Here is a 20,959-nt window from a genome sequence, read left to right on the forward strand (position 1 = left end):
TCCCCTTCCGGGAGGCCGCGTGCGCGTGCGCGCCGGAAGCGGAAGGTGCGCAGGGGACGGGTGCGGCGGGACACCGCGCCGGGCGCCTGGCGCCAGCATGTCGGCGAAGCGGAAAGCCGAGGCCCTGATCCCGGCGGAGGAGAGCGATCAGCTGCTCATCCGGCCCCTGTGAGCGCCCGGGGCGGGCGGGCGGGCGCCACGCGTTGGGCCGGGGGCCGCCGGGCCCCTGCGGTGCCGTCGCGACGGGTGGGCGGGGCCGGGGCGGGGCGGGGCGGCCCGACTGAAGCGTTGGACGGGGCGTCGGAAGCCTGCTTTTTTTTTTTTTTTTCTCCCGCTCCCGGTTTTTCGCTGGCCGGTTTTCCAGCGAGCGGCCTGCCTGCCGTCTCCGGGCTGGTGTCACCTGGGCTAGGAGGAGTGCGTCCTTGCCTCGTGCACTGCCTCAGCAAAAAGCCGCTTTTTTGCCTTTTGCACTTCGACAGCATTGCGGGTTTTGTAGTGTTTTAACCTAATTTGGTTTTTTCTCTGGTAAAGATGCCAATGCAATTTGAAGGTGTTTCTAGTAGCATCGCAAGAGTTGTCTTCCGGACAGCTTGAAGGTGCTACTTCAGGCTTATTCAGCCCAAGGTAACTTGTTATTTAAGTAAACTTTCCATTTATTATACACGTCAATACTTTGAGAGGTGAGTCTGCAGGCATGCAATAAAAAACAGAAGAGACCAAAATAATGTCCCCAGACAGTTTCTTTTTATTTCTGCTGCATTAAATAGGGTCTCATTTCCGTTGAGATAAATATAACTGTTCAGTTACTTAAATATCTGAGTTTAGAAGGACTTTGCAGTCGTTATTTTACACAGAAAAATAATCCCACTAAAGGCATCCAGGATACAGTTATCTCTATATGGTGTAGGTTGTTTCAATTTTGATGACTTTGATATTGTTTTGCAGAGGTGCTGGCCAAGAAGTAGGAAGGTCATGCATTATTCTGGAGTTTAAAGGAAGAAAAATAATGGTAATTATTGCATGAATGTATTTGTATGCCCTCTCATTACGGTACTTCAGATCACAGAAAGATGTCATGGGTTAAATCGATCTCTGCGCTGAAGTAGCCAGTGTGCTAGAAGAGGCATGTTTTGTACGTTTCTGAGCCAATATAGCATATATGATTGTAGGCATTACAGAGGCTGTCCTGTAAAAGAAATCTGTATCCCCAAACAGAATGTATGTGCGTGAAGCGTAGATTCTAAAATTTGCACGTATTAGGTTTCAGCGGATCCTAAGGTTAATGCTTACCAGCAGTTATGTGTAAACAGTCATGTATAAGCATATACATGTTCTCTTTCCCTTTTCCAGTTGTCTTCTCAGATGGTGGCTGAAATCACATGCATACACTGGTTCTGTATAGTCAGGTGTTGAAGTGTGAATGAAGACTTGCATAAGTACAAAATTAGAAACAAAGACTGGGATCTTTTGAAAGAAGATCAGTTTCCCCGTGGAGATAAGTCATTTAGACAGAAGTCCAAGATGTGAAATCCAATGCTAAAAGCAGTCTTTAAGGAAAAAATACTTCTTTCTCATGGTGGTAAAAGTTACCAGTCACTAGTAACTATATGTTAGACCAAAATAGAAGAGGGTTTTTTATATGTTCTGTTAAAAACTTTTAAGTTTCTTTCATTTTTCAGCTTGACTGTGGAATCCATCCTGGACTGGAAGGAATGGATGCTCTTCCTTACATTGATTTGATAGATCCTGCTGAGATTGATCTCCTCCTAATTAGTCAGTAAGTTGCACCTAAAAGAGCAAATATACTGAGGTCATGGTCTGAGCTGTGTTTGCTTGTAGGTTATTAAGAGAGGCTGAAAATAGGTGTTACATAGATGGTAATGGTATGACAAAATTTTAGTTTCCAACTTTTTTTAAATTAAGGATGTTCAGTCACTTGACATTACAACTCTCCTCAGAGCTCACTGTGATGTCTGACTTTTTTTATAACCTGGCCTGCTTTAACACCATTGTGGCAGCTTCTAGGATAAGTTTTCTACATAAAGACTGCTGAAAAGTATTGGTTGTGGTTTTTGCTCTATTGGCTTTGAATGAAAAAGGTTCTCAGAGACTTACACAAGCTTTGAATGTGGTTTAAATATTGCTTAGTGGCTGAGAGACAAGGAGAGCCATTTCTAAATGATTTAACTAGTCATAACTGGGTCTAAAAAATCCTGAGTTTTCATGGTATGTGCTTGTCTTACCTATATTGCAAAAGTACTTTCTTAAGATAGGTCAAACTAGAAGTGTGGCCAAATAATTTTATTTTACTAGTTCATGTTTTAATCCATAGTGTCCAACTTACAAACTTAGGATCACATTTGTTAGCTTGCTTTCTTTTAGTATCTTTGACATTTATTGTGTTCCTGGTTCCTGTTATTGTCTCCCTCTAAACTTTGTATGTAAATTACAAAAAAGTTAATTCTGAAACTATATGGAGAAAACCTTTGCAATTAATGGAGAATTTCCTGTATTACTCTTAACCTTTTCTTGGCTACGTTTCTAGTCACTAGTGTGCAGAATATAGACCAGCATAGTAAACAATGAGGTTGGAAATTCTGTTTCTGGATTTTCATGATGCTATGTTAATCCAGTGAAGTAGTGAATTATACGGTATGTATTAGTGTTGTGCAACGTTAATGTATTAATTGGAATTGTGTGTCTTTCAAGTTTCCATTTAGATCACTGTGGGGCTTTACCATGGTTTTTGCAGAAAACAAGTTTTAAAGGAAGGACATTTATGACTCATGCCACAAAAGCTATTTACAGATGGCTTCTTTCAGACTATGTCAAAGTCAGGTAAGCTGACCCGTGGGTTGTCTCTTCAAGTCCTCAATTATTTCACCTGTATATCCAATCGGAAACTTAAGATGAACCCACCAAAGGTGGCTGATGAACCTGGATCTTGACACAAGTATCAACATTATAACCAGGTTAGAAGTAATGAGTCATCTTACTGCCTCAGGGACAATGTGTCTCTCAGACGATTTCCTATCAGTAGGAAAAAAAAATCTTTCCTTCTTTCATCTTTTAATTTGCCTTATTTGGACCTTTAATAGTATCTCCTTTTTTTCCCATCTATCTCTCTTGTTCTCATGCTTTTTAATGTCTTATTTTTTCTTAAGCTTCACAGAAGTAGTGAATTTTAAGCCCCTAAAGATACAAATCACTCTTCAGAACAAGGTCAGATTAAATATTAAATATACAAGGAGTGCTCTGCTACTTACATGTTGTTGGTGTGTTTTCTGTCTTTTTTTTTTTTTTCTTCTGTTACATGCATTGACACATCTTTTCTATGTGAATGCAGTGGTCCTGAACATATCTCAAATCAGCAGATTCTAGCTTGGGTCAGAAACCTGATAATCAGTCTTCTTTTAACTTGTTTGTTCTGGGCTGATGAGAAAAATGTGGTTGAGTTAGGTTTCTGAGGACAAGATAAGTGGCAGATCTCTGTCCAGGGCTGGAAATCTGTTGGTACTTTTAGATAAATACAGAACAGATCCTGAACTGAAAAGACTATTTTACTTCTGCTTAGTTGAAGTACATTAGAGTACCTGGACTTAATTTGTAACGTGGGAGATGTAGCATTACTGAATGGAAGTGTTATTGTCAGTGGGGAAAAATCCAGGGTGTTTTTTCCAACTGTTAATCTAAGCTGGTAAAATGAGCTGATATTTAGCCATTTCACTTATATCCAGTAATATATCAGCGGATGACATGCTATATACAGAAACAGACCTCGAAGAAAGCATGGACAAGATTGAGACCATCAACTTCCATGAAGTGAAAGAGGTGGCAGGAATCAAATTCTGGTGTTACCACGCAGGCCACGTTCTGGGAGCAGCCATGTTTATGATTGAAATAGCTGGTGTGAAGGTATTTTTATTATAAAGTTGAAATCAACCTAAATTCTAATGTAGTCATTAATTATTTATTATTGTCGGTTAAGACCCACCACTGTGACTGGAGCTGTCAAATAGACTTGGACTCAAGTCAAAGTGGGAGGCCTTCACTTAGAGCATGTGTTTTCTCATTGATTAGAACTAGCAAGTGACATGTGTATTGGACCAGGTAGGATGTTTGGATTTTAGAAGAGTGAATTATGACTCAGACATGGAACCAGTAAACATGTAGTTTTCCTTGCTGGTGTGCTCAGAGGTAGTTGATAGCTGAGGCAGTCTTACAGAAGCTCCATTTTAGTAAAATCCATGACCAGATGTTTGTTTTTGTAATTCTGGTTTACCATGTCTGCCTGTCTTGAGTGATTAAATGGCATTTGTCAGAGTATGTGAGTTATATTTTTCTCATAATACTCTTATGCTAAAGTACCTAAAGAAATAGGATTATTATTAATCGTAGGCACGGAGGTTAGATAAGTCATCCTATAATCACAGGCAGCGCTGTGTCAAAACCAGGTACTTTAAACTTATCTCATGAATTGGGGTTCAATAGGATAATCGCCACCCAAGGAAAGTTTCATATAGCCTTGAAGAGAAAAGAGATGGTGGTCCTGAGGCTTGCTGTCTAGTAGGACTTTGTTCATAGTTTAATAATGATTGAGAATTTTAAAAGTTTAAAATTTAAAAAAAAGTATAGAAATAGAACTGAATTTACAATGTTTGCAGTTAAATTTAGATATCTTTCTGCCTTCTGTTTATTTGTTTTCTGATTAAGGCATGATGGAGAAAGAGATTTCCCTCTTACTATGCATGACTTGAACGAATTGGGTTTTAATATCCATTATTTTCTTTAATCTCCTGAGAAACAAATGAGGAATGTGATAGTAGGTTACCTGTAGACTAGTTATCTGCTGTTGCTGACTATATGTTTTGTTATTATTCATGTTTCCATCAATGGAATGATTATTAAGTAAAAAATGTTCAGTTTTGAAACCATCATTTTGGGCACAGAGAGCTGCATTCCACCCTGAATTAAAAATTACTAACAGTTACAAATTACTTCTTGGTATAATGGGGAACATGATCATTCTGTTTGGAAAATCTGCTAGATCACAGCCATTTTTTTTAGTATCAGAAAATCTTAGAATTTTTAATAAGTAATTTTATTGGACTATTCATTATACTTGCATTCTGATATGTAAATGCAGTTTTATCTACTTTCTACTTCCACTTAAGACCTGCTGTATTTTCTGTTATGTCAATTTTTACTTCTTAACAGTCAGTGCATGTATGTAAAAGGCTAAAAATGGCACCTTTATATCCAAACGAAAAATAAAATCTTAATAATGGTTTACCTAGTTCTGTTGGAATTATGGTACTAATTGAAATACCTTTACTTATTGTGGTTAGAATATTCGCATTGTAGTACTGTTGACCTAATGTTGTAAGCACTGTCCACATCAGAAGTCTTTAGTTAAAGTGACCTTTTCATCATAAATTCCTTAAAACCATTTTTGCTTAGAAAATATCATTCCTATACAACAGCTTTTTAAAGACTGCAGATCTGTTAGAGCCTGTAATCAGAATACTGTTTGTCTCCAATAGCTTTTATATACAGGTGATTTCTCAAGACAGGAAGACAGACATCTGATGGCAGCTGAGATTCCCAATATTAAACCCGATATTCTTATAATTGTAAGTTTTACAAAATTATTTCTTTATATTAGTAATTAAATATGTGTAGGAGTATTACTTACTTAAAGCTAAAATGGAATGAGAAAGCCAGTGCAGTAGTGTCTGACAATGGTAGTATGTGATTTGTGTTAAATATCCAAACACTTGGGTGTTCAGAACACTCCCAACATTTCTTTTCACTGTGTTAAAAAGTCTAATTTTTGTTTATAGTTCTTCTGATGAAGTTCCTTAAGCCCCTAGACAAACATTTTCAAGATGGGAGATTTATTAAGTTTCAACTTGTGTTTGCTAGATGTATTGCACAAACTCCACTTAGCCAGATATCTTTCTCTAGTAGATCCTAACCCACTTCCAGCTATGCTGAGAATTTGTCCTGGGTGGAGGTGCCCTGAGTGCTATTCCGTATTTTTGTTTTGTTTTGTTTTCTGAGCAAAACGGTTTTATTCTGAATCCACGTTTGGAAAATCAGCAGCTCAGCAGAAACTTTAAAAGTAACAGTTTTATCTGGAAATGAACAGTGGGATATGTTTCAGAGTAACACTTAAAATGATTATATTTATTGTGTCCCTTCTAACTGCTTTCTGTAACATAATTTCATTTTAAGTCACATCAAAATCTTGTATTTTGTGTAATTCCTATCTTTTAGGCTAGGTGTTTCTAAACTGTGGCATGTGTACCGCTAGTGAGCCATGTTAACATGATAACCCCTTCATCAAAGCAGTGTCAGCATTTCCAGTTACAAAAATAAGTATGTTAAATTTGAAACCTCTTAAAAGGTTTCAACATTAATAGTTCTAACTTTTTTCTTTTCTTTTTTTTTTTTTTTTTTCTAACAGGATCTGTCTTTCCAAATTGCTGGGAGGGGTTTGGGAGATGGGAGATTTTGGTTATTTATCTTGGTGGAGGTGGTTATGGGGATTTGGGGGTGGTTTTGATTTTTCCTTTCACCTCACCCCTCCCTCCCCTCCCCGACATGTTAACACCAGTATGTTTTTCTGCATTTTCTTGTTGGATTCAGAGGAGTAGATCAAGAATTAGTCTCTGTGTCAGTACTTTTAATATTTGGTTTCTCTATATGTAGGAATCCACATATGGTACTCATATTCACGAAAAAAGGGAAGAGCGAGAGGCAAGATTCTGTAATACTGTTCATGACATTGTAAACAGAGGAGGTAGAGGTCTTATTCCTGTGTTTGCCCTGGGTCGAGCTCAAGAACTACTTTTAATTTTAGGTATGTACCTCCCCAGCTCCTCTTAATAAAAGGCATATAAAGTTAAATGAGAACGTTTTCGTGTGCAGTCTTCCAGATATAATAATTTTTTAAACAACTCTTCAGCCATTTTCCAGTGTGTTAATTACCTGAGAATGTATAATGCATGTTTGTTCAAATGTAAAAAATCGAATAAACCAACCAAGGCAGTTCTTCTTTGTGAGGTAGGATGGAGACCTAGAAAGGAAAGGATAATGGCATGGTAATACGTGCTTGACTTCTGAATCTTGTTGAATCAGGATTTCAGTAAATATGGACTATTATTACATATTGAAAAGGAAACAATCACAATAACTTCTATTTAAATTGTACAGCAATAAAGGTGTATTTTGTTCCAAAATTTCACTATTTTTACCCTTTAATTCACAAACCTATGTGAAAAAGTCTTTATAGAAAAAGCTGAGAAGACCATAGCAGACACTTCCAGCATTTCTGAAGTCCTAATGATAATATGAAAACAAATTAGGCTTTGTTAAAAAGAGCAAAAATGTGGGGGAGGGGGGAATTATACATGATCATAACAAGCCACTTCACATAAAACATAGAGGTAGTTGTTAGAAGGTACTTCTGATAAAACAGTTTTTAAATAAGTTAATTCCAGGCTTCTTTGCTTCCTTTTAGCACGTTTAATTTGTACTATGTTGCATGATTTTTCACTAGTCTTTTTGCTCATGCAAATGCTGGCAAGATCAAAAGATAACTATGTCAAAATTAAAATACTTACTTTTACGGGTGTTGAATCTAAAGTGTTACCTAAAATACATGAAATTCTCACTCTCCATTTCATTTTAGCTCAACATTAGAAACTAGTTTGCTTTCAAATTGTGTTACTGGTTTATTCAAATGTTAATAAGAAATTTGGATCTAGGCATGGAGTAGTATTCGATGCTGTAGGTTTATTTAGTTCTGATCCTTGACTGAGGGGTTTTTTTATTTTATAGAGGAGATAAAACCTGAACATTTTAAATCTTGTACAGCTGTTAGTTTGTAATTTGTTTGCCTCTCTTTACTGTGTGTAGATATTATAGTGAGTTTCTAAAAATAAGCTTGAAAATACATCTAGTAAAGCTAGACATGCAATTGAATGCTTAATTAGGTAGAAAATGCAATTGCATCTTGCATGCCTACACAATTGAGCCTGCAGACTTCTGTATTTTTCTTCTTTCCATAAGTGTATGACAATATAAAATATGGCATTATGGTATAGAAAATTGTGACAGTGGGTGCAGTCTTGTAATGTCACTCTAAGTCCTGGTATTGGTTATCTTTTATTGGCTGTTTCCACCTTAGACTTGAGCTTATTAAGATAGTCATGGCAGTGAGCCTCTCTGACATGTTCTGAAAAGCTTTCCCTGCAAATTAAAAATGGTAGATTAAAGCTGTAACATTTTAAATGTACAAATACAGCTCTATTTTTGGATGATTGTTCCTCACTTGTGCAATATAAATATGTTTTAGACTAGCAGAACTGTATTCAAGTGGGAAAACAAGTTATGTTTGTATAGCTGCATTCAGATCTCTTCTTTGTGTTTTGTAAAGGCTATTGTCATCAGTGATAAAATAAGTTGTGGTTCGTGGAGGCTTTCTTCCTGTTTCTGTTTCAGTTAAGCTTGTAAAATCTAACTGTTGGTGATATATGGGAAGCCAGGCTTGATAACTGGGTGATCCCTTCATGCCTCCAGAGATCTGTGGATCTGTTTTATAGAACTTTGATACAGTGAATTCTCACCAACATATCTATGTGCAGATATCCCTAGCTGTTAGATGTATAATTAATATTTTAGCTTTATTGCAGTGGTATGGTAAAACTTGCATTGTTGTAAATGTAGATTTATTGCTGTGTAATATCATGTATACTCCATACCTTGTAGCTGAAGTTCGTGACTGATTGGAATTTGACCTGCCAAAAATACCAGAAATTGATCTTTTTCTTGTTTGTTTGACTGTTTGTTTTTACTAGTTGTATACATTTTTAGTTGGGGATTGCTTTTTCTTCCTTAGTAGAGCAGGTGGAGAAAAAAAGTCTATGATTGTGATTTTCTGTAATAAAAATAAAAAAAACCCCACTGCTAAATCTGTTTTACAAGAAGTATTAACATTTCTGAGAAGCATGCATTTTGGAGATAATGCTGTGGGCAGGATTGTGTGGTTTTTTGGTTGGTGCTTGGGTTTTTTGTTTGTTTTCATTGGTTTTGCTTTTTTAGATGAATACTGGCAGAATCATCCTGAACTTCATGACATCCCTATATACTATGCCTCCTCTTTGGCAAAGAAATGTATGGCAGTTTATCAGACGTATGTCAATGCCATGAATGACAAAATCCGCAAGCAAATTAACATCAACAATCCATTTGTTTTCAAGCACATTAGTAATCTGAAGGTAAGCTTGAGATAAAGCTGTCTTATAGAAGAGGAAGGGTGACAGAAGAGTTCATATTTGCTGAATAGTTTGCATGTTTGCTATCCTAATAGATTGATTAGGTACAGGTTTATATCTGAGTTATCTGCTATCCCGGTGTTTAGAGGGCTGGTTGAGGGGAGCTGATTCCCAACTCTTCTTCCACTGTAGATCCCCCTGTGCTCCTTATGGGCATCGGTAGGAGGAACTTTCCTGCAAAGGGCACTTTTTATGAGGATGGGGTATAATCTGTGAACATAGGACTCTACTTGTACGTTGTTCAAGGGTGCAGCTAGGCTGTCCTTCATTTAAGTGAGTTATGGTAACTGATGTTCTTGCTGTTTGTCCATTTAGAGTATGGATCATTTTGATGATATTGGCCCAAGTGTTGTGATGGCTTCCCCAGGCATGATGCAGAGTGGCTTATCCAGAGAGTTGTTTGAGAGCTGGTGCACAGATAAGAGAAATGGAGTAATTATAGCAGGGTACTGTGTTGAAGGAACGCTTGCTAAGGTGAGTTGCTAATGTGCCACAACTTCTTAATATGAAGTAGTATTCATGTTATATTTAAAAAGAATTGGCCAATAGCAAGTGTCTTTATTTGGATTTACTGAGAAGATTGTTGTTGGGTACACATACTTACTTACATAGTCAAAACTAACTGCTTTTGGCTAATGCTAATGAAAAGTACAGAAAATTTGCATATGGCCATTTCCAGTGATGTTATACAGAACAGTCTTTTCTAGGAGCAGTTATCTTGTCGTAAGAAAGAATGATTGATACTTTTCTTCATCTTTAGACCCCCCTCATTTAATTTTTTGAGAGGGGAGCCATAACCCTAATTCTAGAGGAGTCAATAATAAATCTAACACTACTTGTGTGTCCGAGATTGAACTGCCTTGTGCATGTTGTGCCACTGTCTGGTTGTAGAGAATTAAATCCATCCTTCCAGATTCCAGCAGCAAAGGGCAACCAGAGCATCTAGGTTTGCCTTTAGAGATAAAAGTCACACACTTGTTACAATGCAAATTTGAGAAAGATGTATCTGGAAGAAGAAGGTGAAATGGTGTGTGTTGTGAATGCTTTTTTCATTTTTGAGTGTGTGTTTTGTGAAATTTGAGATATTTTTTTCAGTTCTTCACATTTAACCTGGCTGCCAATATTATTTCATTGATTTTTGAAATGTAAAGCATCAGTTATATGGTGTCTGTAGGAGGCTTTCAATTTTTCATTTGTTTAAAGTGCTTTTTTTTTATTCTAGCACATTATGTCTGAGCCTGAAGAGATCACAACTATGTCAGGGCAAAAACTCCCACTGAAGATGTCTGTGGATTACATTTCTTTCTCTGCTCACACAGATTATCAACAAACTAGTGAATTTATCCGGGCCCTGAAACCTCCACATGTGGTTAGTATAGATGATGCCCATTTCTTCAGAGTGGGATTCATCAAACCAGTTCACAGCCTTGAGTCATCAAGGCAGGTACTGGTGTCTAGCAGTAGCCAGCAGCTCTATGCTTTGAATAATAAAAGGTGGAGATTTTGACCATTTTTTGTCATGTTACCTTAGCAAAGTAAAGATGAACTTGCTCTTGACTGTCTGTATGTGGGATATCTGGGGATGACTTTCAAGACAGTGGTACAGTCCATAACCTGTTTCAGCAGTGTTTTGCACAAGTAAGAAAGGGATAGGACAACATTAAGCTGGGGACACTGGTATTGGAATAATTCACTGGAATTTGCCCCAAGATAAACAAAACATTGATTGAAGGTATGTAGCAGGCAGCAAGACAAAGGCAACGCTTGCGGGGAAAAGCATGAGCAAATCACAGGGAGCAGCTGTGAAGTACCAGAATATGAAAATGGGGACTAGGATCTGAAACTGGAGGAGAATCAGTGTGCAAGCACAGATAAGAAGGAAAACAAATCATTGGCAAAGAAGACTGTGAACTATGAAGCATTCTCTTGGAATTGCATGTTTTTTATGGGTATATTTATCTACATGCAGACACAAAAATGTAAAGCTAACTAACTTTTATTGTTGAACTTAATGCTTCCCTTTCACAATATAACAATGTGTCTGTGTATGAAAAGTTAAATGGAATCTCTGTAATGCATTCTGCTTGTTTGCATGTATTTTTCTACTAATACTCAGGGTTGTGAAATCTAGGCTTTTGAATAATGCACAGAATTCAAAGACATACAGAACCAAGTAATATAATTGAGCTAATGTTTATTGTGACGTCATGAAATTACATTTTTATAAAGATGAGATACAAGATGGCAGTTTTCTTGGCTAATTGTTTACTAAACATGTCTCATTGGACAAGTAACTTCTGATAAAAGGAAAACTGTCTTTCCTATAGATTTTAGTTCATGGTGAGCAGAATGAAATGGCCAGATTGAAAGCAGCATTGATACGGGAATATGAGGATAATGATGAAGTTCATATAGAAGTTCACAATCCTAGGAATACTGAAGCTGTGACATTAAACTTCAGAGGAGAAAAGCTTGCCAAGGTATAAAATCAGTGTTTTATTATCTGTACAACAGTATTTTCCTTGGGGATAAAAACTACACATTTTCCTTCAAGCCTCTGTTTTTAATTGGTTTTGGATTGTGTATGTTTTCCAGGGACTTAAAAGTATGTGAATGTTTAGTGTTGTATTTGGGTTTTGGTTCTGGGGGCTTTTTGGTGGGGTTTGTTGGGGTTCTTTTGGCTTTTCACTATTCCAACCACTTCTTGTGTTACATCTCAGAATGTTTGTTGGTTACTCTGACCTTCTTTTATTTTCAGAGTTAATTTTACACTGTGTTTGATTTTTCTGAGAAAACTACATTTCATCTTCGTAGTTACCTTTAAGCTATGAATACTTGAGGTTGCCTTGTTGCACTATGTGTGTTTTTTCTTTCCAGGTGATGGGATCTTTAGCAGATAAGAAACCAGAGCAAGGACAGAGAATTTCTGGAATTCTAGTTAAAAGGAATTTTAACTATCACATCCTTTCACCATGTGACCTCTCCAGTAAGTAAAGACAGTGAGGTGCTCAGTAGGTAATTGAAACTTACTGTATCCTCCTTCTATCATTAAAACACATACTATACTGGGGTTTTATCTGTAATTTTACGTTTGATGAGCAACTAGTGAACATCTTGGGTTTATTTGGGTTTAGTTTGGCCTAAAGTCCTGAACTGCTGTAGTGAGGAAAAAAGGCATTCAATTTATTGTCCACTGAAGTTTAAAATCTTTATTCTTTCTGTAAAAGAAAAGAAGCAAAATTCGATTTCCCTTCTGGTTACTTAAAACTTCTTCCTCTGCGTGAATATGCATAAAACATACCAGTGAGAACAGAATTGCACCTTGATCAATTGCCCCGCCGGTTTCTAAAATGTCAGTTTTTGGTGTAAAAAGCTACAGTGCAGTGAAAATATTTGTGTATTGCTCCTGTGCTATTTATTACTAAAGAAATTGATCTATTCTCAAAAGAAGAATAAATAAATATAAGTTCAGAAGAACTTTGGGGAAAGCAATTCTGGTGTCTTAGTTCATTGTTTGCCTCTAAGGGGTATGAAAACAAGCTCTTGCTGGTTTCTTAACCACAAATGTATTATTCGTCTTACAATAGACGCTCCACCCTCCTCTTTACAAGTGGTCTTTTTCAGCCCTCTGTCTTAAATGTATCAATGGCATTATTTATCTGTAGTGGCAATTTTATTTTTTAGGAAGTGAACTCAAAGGGATAATTTTTAATGCATACTTTTCAAAATTCTTTCAGATTATACAGACTTGGCGATGAGCACTGTAACACAGACACAAGCCATTCCATATACAGGCCCTTTTAATCTGCTTTATTATCAGCTACAAAAGCTTACTGGTGCGTATTTGGAAAGACATGGTCATGATTTATAGTGGTCAACTTTTAAAACAACTTCCAGCCTTCAGAGGTCTTCTGAGTGGAAATTTCTTTGCAAGTAACTGAAGTGCCACAGTTTGTTTCGTATTTTACAATTTTCATTAGATTATGCAGCTTTTGCCAGATCCAATTCATGAGTATGGCACATCCTTTTGGGGGGATTCTACTGTAGCTGTATTACAAAATCATGAGCGTATAGCAATGTAGAGCCTTGGCCGATTTTTGTCTCCTGTCAGCCCCCAGGTGAGTGCTATAGCCAGTCTGATGTAAAATTTATTAATTTATCTTTTATCTCCAGACCCAAAATAGAATGGGTAATGCCATCCAATTAATAAAAACAAAAGCTCTGTCCTCCTTTATGACAGATAGCCTCTTCTGTCCCTCCCCAAGAGGCAAGAATCTGACCTTGCTGGCTTTTTCTGAGTCAGAAGCCATTTAAATCTGCCACTAGTGTGATCCCTGGTGCCTCTGTCTAGCTTTCTTAAAGGTTAGGGGCAACTCCTGTCCTAGTTCATTAAAGGCACACACACTTTGCAGCATCCCTTCGCAGATTTAAAGCTCAGGATTTATTTTTCTTCTCTAGGGTCAGAATCTAACTCATATCACTAGCAAAGAGAAAACCTCTACTCAGTTGATGTTCATGTCTCATAACCTGAGTGCCACCTGGCACACAAATGCTTTTGTTTTAAGCTCTATGCTTCTGTAAGCAATGGGTTATCCTTTAAGAGTACAGGAGGAGCTGGTTAATTCTGCAAATGGAGCACTACATTTCTCATTTGTTTTATTTTTCATTGGTGTACTCACATCAGTGTACTAAGCCAGTCAAATATGAAAATTCAAAACAAGTTAAATGGCCAATACTGCACACTAAAAAACCCCAAACAATCCAGAACAAAGAAAATAATATTGTCAGGCATTTTGCAAGCTGCTCTGAGCAGTTATGATAACAGACAACCCCTCTTATTCTTAAAATGACCTATTTTCTTATGCAGATAAAGTTAGTCTTGCTTTCAGTATAATTTTATTCTTGCTATCCATTTGTTGCCATTTCTTAGGTGACGTAGAAGAAATAGAAATCCAGCAAAAACCGGCCCTGAAGGTTTTCAAGAATATTACTGTGATCCAGGAACCAGGCATGGTAGTCCTTGAGGTGGGCATTGGTGAGGGAGAAAAAATATTTTGTTCTCCAGTTTCTGCAAAATAGTATCATATAGATGGCATGCAGAATTAAATGTTCTAAGTTGTTTTCTGTTTGATGACAAATAGAATGAAAGCTAGAACAAAGCTGTCCTTGAGCTGTGGTCCTGTGTTGATGCATGTTGTTTCATTTAGCCACTGCTAGTTTCTTTTTTGCCATCAAGAGTATAATGGCAGATTCGATGCCCTTTTTTATTTGGCAAATAGTAATTGGAAATAATGTCAAATGGTGTTTCCTCTTCCCCCCTTCCATCCCCCCAAAATAGTTGTGGTAATTAATAATTATTTCAGAAATGTGTTCAGAAACATTCAACAGCTTGAGTTTTTCATAGGAAGTTACTGGAATATACCAAGTTAAAAATAGTTAATAATTTGGTGTAAAATGTATGACAGTCATTTGAAGCTAGAACTCAAGAGAAAAGCAAATAGGAAAACGCAATGAGTGTTACATTGTTTTTATGTTGTGTTATTCACTCAGCCCAAATAATGGGCTCAAATTATGAATTTATTTTTTTATCTTTCAGTGGGTGGCAAATCCTGCTAATGATATGTATGCAGACACCGTGACAACAGTGATACTGGAAGTTCAGTCAAATCCCAAAATACAGAAAGGTAGTAAGTTTAGTGTATGCTTATTTAACTGAGGCATTTCTTCTTCTTTTGTTTATATCAAGCTTAGAGGGATATAAAGCCTTGCAATAGTTTGCAATCCCCCTATTGTACTTCCTCTCTTTATGAAACATTTTAGGGAGTAAGATTTGCTACTTAAAAACAGAATTACAACTTGGTCTTCATCATTTGTAACACCTTTCTCCTGAGTTTATAAATTCACATAGCAGTTCTTAATTTATTTGGGGATAAAGGTTCTGCAGTCACCTTGATCTAAGCAAATTCAGAGTGTAATTTTCTTATCTTGGTTGTGGTCATTTTCAGTATATATCAGCCCTTCTAGCCACGCCTTCATGTTCTGCTCTGCTGAAACTAACCAAAAATAGAAATTTTATTTCTGGATGGTACTTAGACCTCCTTTTTTTTTTTCCCTATCTTTTTTTACATGGCCGGAGAAAACTTTTGCTGTTTTGCTAATTTTTTAAATTTCTTATTGTAATATCTGATTTGGCCTGACTTTCGGTAGTCCGCACTTTCTCTGTGCGATTTGTTAGTGACAGTATCTAGCTTCCCTGCCCGCCCCCCTCAATTATTCCTCTTTGTATTTTTACATGCCTTTTAGTGTTATTTCTCATGTTTCATGGTGGTGATTCTGTCAGCTAATCTCAGGTGTGGTTTCTTACAGGGGTTTTTTGCCCTTATTTGGGGTAAAAACACATTCCAAGTAGTTCTCGCACTTGTGTATTTTAGAGTATGTACACAGGATCACAAGTGATTAAATTAAAATATCTTAAGTTATTGTTGCTCAGCTGACCATCTGCATACACTTACCTCATTTCCAGTATAAAGTTATTTTGCTTAGTACATTCAGTTACCACATCTTATCTAAGGGATGGTAAATTTTTAAGATAACACTTGCTCGGTCTCTTGCAATTATGAAGTTCTTCAAAGAATTTCTAAGAAATTATTCTCACTACCATTGTGTTCAGTTCTCTGAATTCTTCAGCTGATTTAGAAGTATTTAAAACTAGTTTTTAAAAAGCCTTATCTGTTTTGTTTATCCATTAGTGAAAAAGGTAGTGATTTTCACAATTAGTTCTTCCTATAGACTTCTGACTCCTTTAATGATCAAATACTTAAATAATTATGTTCAGATGAAAATTACTTGTTTTAAACTACCTCTTGATTTCAAAACCAAGTCTAAAAACAGTATCATTATTTTTATTTCAACCTCTATGCTGAAATGTATTCCAGGAATGTCTATGCCTATTACTCACGTTTGCTGTCCAGTTTTACTTTATGTAGTCTCTGTATGCTCCTAGCTTCCATGATGTGGTATTTTCCTATAATAACAGAAAATGGAAGCATTATAAACAAATGATAAAAGTAGATTATTTTCACTTTTAAGTAAAGGAAATGTGAGAAGTGATGAGTCTTAACAATAAAAAGGAGAATAAAAAGTGAGAATTAGACTTGCAAAGTTTTCTATTTTAAATGTGGTAAGTACAGGGAACATATATTTTAAATTTACGTACTTCCTTGATTCTTCCATCTTTTTTTAATACATTTTCTTTATAAATTGTTTAAACGTGTAGCATTTGAATTGTTTTTCATGAAAGTCAATTAGGAACCAGGATGTATCAATTAGCCAATTCTCTCTCCCAGCAAATGTCTGTGAAATTAAAATTACTTTTTTTTTTTTCAGCTGCAGTACATAAAATTTCCAAAAAAGTAGATATGGATGTGTATAGGAAGAGAATGGAGATCATGCTTCAGTAAGTTGGCATATATTTTTCTAAAGGAAAATGATCACTGTTAATGATGTAAATACAATAGTTTTAGTATAATACAGTTTAAAGATGTCTAAAGTATTTTATGCAAATTTACTTCAGTCTAATTTCTGTGAAGGCCAGGAATTAAGTAAAGAAAGAAGTACAGAGAAAAAGTTCTCAGCATCATTAAAATTTTGAGTACAAGGCCCAGTTATTTCTTCCAGAATCAGATTTTAAAGTTGCCTCCCAAAATTACGCTAAGAATGGTTATGAAAATACCGGTTTGGATCATGTATCTTTTAAAATTTACTCTGATGTATATTCTGTTATTTACATAGAAATCCTGCCTCTTTTGAAATCAAAGGAATCTTTCCCTTCATTTATAAGATTTATTTCAGTAAAATACTTACTGTTACGTGACTCCCACTCTCAAATAATTTAGATTGGTATTTGTTTATTATATGTGAGTGGGTTAAATAATAGTTGCTGAAAGGAGATACCCTGCTGACAAAATGCTTTTGGAACCCTACGGTTAATAGAAAGAAAAATGTAAGTTTGCTGTTTGGCCATATCTTACACACACAGATCTTTGTTTTAGGGATATGTTTGGAGAAGACTGTGTGAGTTCAAAAGATGGCTCTGTCCTATGCATCACAGTAGATGGAAAGACTGCAAACATTTCACTGGACACTCGGGTATGTACAGCAAAACACTTGCTTTTGTGTGCACTGTGTTAAGCAGAGGTGAGTCTCCAGTCTAGTACACAGTGCTGCCTAGAATATCGTGTACCCATTTGCTAAGGAAATGTTTTTGTATTTGGTATGAAAACAACTTAAGCTTATCCACTTTCCAATAATTTCATTGTCATTCTCATCAGTTGATCAGTGCCCAGCCTTTCTGAGAGAAATACTGACCCGGCCTGCAAGCTGAGTGTACTGAGTTTGTTACAGAACCATTTCCTAGAGAGTTTTCTTTATTAAAAAAATGCTAGCAATGTTTATGTAACAACTGCAGTAAATTTGGAAGAAAACCCAGTATTTTTCAGCGACTCTACTTCTATAAAAATGAATAAAGAAAGATTGTAGAGGAGAAACTGATTTAACCCAGAAATTTTTTTTTAAATGCTCTTAAAACATAGGCTCTGGTCTGAATAATTGAACAATTATAGAATGGGAATAATGCTAATAAAAATTTTGGTCATCTTGATCCTTTTGTAGCTAAATTGAAAGCCTGAAATACTCGCAAAAAGAAATACTTTATTAATTTACTAGCTAGGTTCAGAATTGGATGTCGTGTATGTCAGAAGGATGCTTTAAGAAGCTATCAGACCTAGTTATTCGAACAATGTGGAACTGTAAAGAATGGTTAAAACAACACCCTTCATGCCCTTATGCATTTTAATGTGTTGACTTTCTGTCATTATTAATAACATATTAAAAATATATAATGTATTACCACTATCCATAGTAGTAATATATTCCACTGGAGTGGCTCTCAGATGCTGCCATCAGGGACCACAGCAAATATTTTAGGTGTTCTACATACCCAGAAGAAAAGGTTGGTCCCTGCCCAAAATGTGTTACCTATCAAAACAAAACAAGTGAATGTTAATTATCTTAATAGGATTGTGAGTTACAGTCTTGTGGTTAACAGACAGTGCTTGCTGTGTCATATTTTTTCAGCTTTTTAATAAACATATGCAACATTTCAATGTATACATAGTACAGAAAAATACAAGACTGATGAAAAGAGCTCTTGCAGTAGAGAAAAATAACAAGACTGGAAAAAATGCATAGTGCTTAATCAAGAAGTTAGGTTTCATTTTCATATACTGTTATACTGATATACATAATTGTTAAAAGACTTGTGTACTGACAGAAACCCTAATGGCAACTCAACCACAACAGTGTGTATCTTTTGTAATACTTTTTTTACATACTGTGTCGTCAATGGCATGCTTGTGCCATTGTGAACCAAGTTTTACAGGATCTGTCCTTCTTTATGTCCATATGTATCTTCTTATAAGACATTAATAGCTTTAAAATAAAAAACTGTTTAGTATAAATCTGACTATGGTGAGACGTGGATTTATTTTTTCCACGTTAAGTCTTAACACAGTGCTCTTACAGTTAACATGCCTTTAACAGCATTGTTAGATAACATTAAATGCATGTTTGCCGTTTCAAATGCCTTCCCTCCCCCCCCCCCCCCCCCCCAAAAAAAAAAAAGCCCACTTTATGGTTGAAAGGAGTTACTTGTTCGGAAGATTATCAAGTTAATATTGAATTAGAGAAGGTACAGTCTTAAAGCCTTGAAAGTCCATAGGATCAAGAATAGTATTACTATGCAAATGCTGCCCTTTGTTTTTGAGATAGAGCAGTCAGTCAGGGAATTGGCTTGAATGTTAATCAACTTGTATGTTTGGAGTGGGCATCTTTCTCTAGGAAGACTTGTTTTAGTGATAAATGAATCTCTTTGGGGTTTTATTTTGATGTAAATGTTATCTTCTGGGTATGGGAACATCAGTGTGGAGACTCCCTGAGTAGAGGTGCCTGTACCTCTGTGATGAATGCATGTGTTTTACAGTATTAACCTAATACAGTGCGGGTGAATTCACAGATAAAATGAAATCTCCAAGGACTGAACCTTGTGTGGTTTTATTTGATTTTGAATTAAATGTAATGTATAGAACTTAATGCATTTTACATGGTAGTTTTGAAATGAGTTATTAATCAAACATAAAACTGAAGATTAAGTTTCTTGTTCCTCAGCAAGACTTGCATAAATCTTCTCTGAACATAAATCTTCTCTACATGTTGGCAGACCATTTAAAAATATACAGTGCTGCTCTTGATAACTTTCTTTTCAGTTTGCATGACTACTTTTTCCTTTCCCCTTATGAGCATTCTTCACATGCTGAAAAGGAATATGAAGTGCTAGTTGTTCTAACATACTTCTATTTTTTTGTTCCCAGACAGTTGACTGTGAGCCAGGAAGCGAAGATGATGAATCCCTTCGTGAAATGGTGGAGTTGGCTGCACAGAGGCTTTATGATGCCCTCAGCCCAGTGTACTGACCTCTGTAGATACTTAGGACACATCAAAAAAATCTTCTACATATTTGGACTATTTTTTAAGAGTAAATAAAACCTTTTTCTTCATCAAGTCAAACGTACCAATTCTGTGACTGTGAAACTGCTGAGTTCTTTGAAATAACGGATGAGCAACCTTACATAGCAAGGTTCTCATATAGCAATGATCTATATACACAATAGCTATTTGTGCATATAGATCATAGTAAAATCAGCAAAGTGTGCATATGTTCTTTTTTCTTATATGCACATATGCACATATAAGAAAAAAATCTTAACCTATCTAAATGTAGAATTACAAAAATTAAATTGAGAGAGTTCTACGTTTTTGAAGATTGACCAGTTGGAAGATAAATTGGATGGTTTGGGTTTGCATGTGCTCAGAATTAAGCTTGTATATAATTTTGTTCTTGTCAAGGTAGCCATGACCTGCATGCTTGTATCTGCTTGAAGTCAAAGGGGGCTTGAACACATTTAAAATGGAATCCATGTTTGCATACCAGGGTTAAGTGGAGCTTTAAACCACCTTCAGGCGAAGTCAGTACCTATGACCTGTAACAGTCTCAAGTGCAAATGGCTCCTGTCACTATTTCTGTGACAGCACACATCTGCTCCCGCTGAGAGCCCTGTCACTCAGTGCTGGTGACATGGTCTTCTGGGCAAAGTGAAATGGGGTACCAGAAACTGCAGAATGTAGGGAAGAATTTCAAATACAAATGTGATACTCTGCATGAGCTGGGGTAAATCATACCAGAAAATGTCCCCTGAAAGTGAGTTTTCTACAAAGTAACTTTCTCTTGCACATACACATTTTCTCCCTTTTTCTCAGCTGATTAAATAGGCACCCGGTAATCTTTATAGTGTATTATTAGTATTAGCAGAATGAGTGGCAGCTTTCCTCTCCAAATTGTATGTCATTAGCTAACTAAGAGTATCAAGTCTTTTAAAGGAGGAAATCTACTTCCTTTGAATGTCTGCTCTTTGGAACAGATAAAGATCTTATTTTTTTAAATGACGCATGTTTTTTTAAACGGGTGTCCAGCTCCCGCTTCCAGTAACAAGCCCTTAAAAGGG

At 36.3% G+C, this 20,959-nt stretch overlaps 1 protein-coding gene across 4 annotated transcripts; it reads left to right on the forward strand.

The window, feature by feature from the left end:
• The first annotated feature begins 11 nt into the window (after positions 1-11).
• CPSF3 (cleavage and polyadenylation specific factor 3) lies at positions 12-19,958 on the forward strand. 4 transcript variants are annotated; one of them, XM_074820023.1, is made up of 19 exons: positions 109-168; positions 946-1,009; positions 1,351-1,579; positions 1,680-1,777; positions 2,710-2,838; positions 3,738-3,915; positions 5,544-5,633; positions 6,715-6,865; positions 9,109-9,284; positions 9,657-9,815; positions 10,564-10,710; positions 11,669-11,821; positions 12,219-12,327; positions 13,079-13,177; positions 14,272-14,366; positions 14,938-15,025; positions 16,728-16,797; positions 17,393-17,489; positions 19,769-19,958. In XM_074820023.1, exons 3-19 carry the CDS (start codon positions 1,574-1,576, stop codon positions 19,868-19,870), a joined length of 1,947 nt encoding a protein of 648 aa, XP_074676124.1. In that variant the 5' UTR covers positions 109-168; positions 946-1,009; positions 1,351-1,573; the 3' UTR covers positions 19,871-19,958. The 4 variants fall into 4 exon arrangements, with proteins under 4 accessions (XP_074676127.1, XP_074676124.1, XP_074676125.1 ...); XM_074820026.1 differs by lacking the exon at positions 1,351-1,579 and having other exon boundaries at positions 12-168; XM_074820024.1 differs by lacking the exons at positions 109-168; positions 1,351-1,579 and adding an exon at positions 238-624.
• The last annotated feature ends 1,001 nt before the right edge of the window (positions 19,959-20,959 follow it).

Source organism: Strix aluco, chromosome 3, assembly GCF_031877795.1.
Source record: "Strix aluco isolate bStrAlu1 chromosome 3, bStrAlu1.hap1, whole genome shotgun sequence".
Lineage (NCBI taxonomy): Eukaryota > Metazoa > Chordata > Aves > Strigiformes > Strigidae > Strix > Strix aluco.